The sequence below is a fragment of the Salvelinus sp. IW2-2015 genome, unplaced genomic scaffold, assembly GCF_002910315.2.
Source record: "Salvelinus sp. IW2-2015 unplaced genomic scaffold, ASM291031v2 Un_scaffold3770, whole genome shotgun sequence".
Lineage (NCBI taxonomy): Eukaryota > Metazoa > Chordata > Actinopteri > Salmoniformes > Salmonidae > Salvelinus > Salvelinus sp. IW2-2015.
Genome location: NW_019945044.1, coordinates 52,733 through 54,311, shown reverse-complemented (window position 1 = coordinate 54,311; position 1,579 = coordinate 52,733). Strand labels below are relative to the sequence as shown.

General features: G+C 40.4%; 1 protein-coding gene across 1 annotated transcript in view; it reads right to left on the bottom strand.

Moving 5' to 3' along the window:
• Positions 1-7: 7 nt before the first annotated feature.
• LOC139026041 (zinc finger protein 135-like) overlaps positions 8-1,579 on the bottom strand; it is a gene marked incomplete at its 3' end in the record, with an annotated part of 4,923 nt that continues 3,351 nt past the window's right edge. The window contains exon 2 of the mRNA XM_070441341.1: positions 8-829. Within this exon, the coding sequence (XP_070297442.1) occupies positions 8-829 (822 nt within the window). The remainder of the gene's footprint in view (positions 830-1,579) is intronic.

Here is a 1,579-nt window from a genome sequence, read left to right as displayed (position 1 = left end):
CTTTTATCATGTGTCCTCTGGTGTGATTTCAGGCTCCCTAACAAGGTAAAAGTAATTCCACATTGAGAGCAGTTGAAAGGTTTCTCTCCTGTGTGTATTCTTTCATGTGTTTTAAGGCTCACTAACCACCTAAAACTCTGTTCACAATGAGAACAGTGGTAKGGCTTTGCTCCCGTGTGTATTCCTTTATGCTTATTCAGGTACCTTAACCGGYTAAAACTCTTTCCACACTGGYKGCATTGGAAAGGCTTCTCCCCTGTGTGTATCCTCTCATGCTCTTTGAGATGCCATGACTGGATAAATCTTTTTTCACACTGCAAGCATTGGAAYGYCTTTTCTCCCGTGTGAATTCTCTTATGTTCTTTCAGCTTCTCTAACCGTGTAAAAGCATTCCCACACTGGGAGCATTGGAAAGGCTTCTCTCCTGTATGTGTCCTCTCATGTGTTTTCAGGGTCACTAACCACCTAAAACTCTGTCCACAATGACAACAMTGGTAAGGCTTCTCTCCTGTGTGTATTCCTTTATGCCTATTCAGGTCCCTTAACCGGGTAAAACTATTTCCACACTGGGAGCATTGGAAAGGCTTCTCTCCTGTGTGTATTATCTTATGCTCTTTCAAATGTGATGACTGGATAAATCTCTTTCCACACTGAGAGCATTGGAAAGGCCTCTCTACAGAGTGTGTTCTCTTATGCTTTTTCAGGTCACCTGATGAGAAAAATKRATTTCCACATTGGGAGCAGTGGTGTGGTTTCYCTGGTTTGGGCATCTCTGGGTCTGGTTCCCCTGAAGTACTCCCGCTGTCAGAGTAAGAGTCTGGTCTCTCTCCTGCCAAAGACAGAGTATTTGGTTAAACAGAGAGACCAAAATGAAACCTCAATATGATTCAACTATCTTCTTATGAGGTTTAATCCAGACTAGATACCTCATTATTTACATTTGACTAATTTAGCACAACYCTCTTATCCAGAGAGACTTACAGAAGCAATTAGGGTTAAGTGCCTTGCAAATMGACAGATTTTTCCCCTAGTTGGCTCTGGGATTCGAACCAGGGACTTATCATAAACTCCTAGTTCCGAGTGGGAAAATTTCACTTGATTGACCCTCTAAATCGGAATTACAAGTGGGACAATGTTACTCGAGTTGTGACGTTTTACCCCTGACCTTTGACCTTTTCAACCAAAATCAATTTTTTGACAATGACACCCTTCTCAATATTTATAATGTGGCTAGTTTGACCAACGTTAATGCTAAGCAAGCTAGCTAACTTTATTATTAGCTAAATGTTAAATCTTATTGGGTTGAAGAATTGTTTCGACATTAAAAGCACTTGAAAACGTCGGACTTCCCAACTTCCCAGTTTCCCACTTCCCAGTTCCTACCCACTTTCCCAGTTTCCATTTTCACTTCCAGTTTCCCAGGAGGACATGACTGCACAATAGTTCCACCATGTCAGAGGAAAAATTAAGGTGCTGATTGTAAAAAGGATTTAATTTACATTTGTACGAATATAAATGCTATTTTATTAGGAAAAAAGCCGAATAACTCATTAAATTGAGCCATTTTTTATAAATATGT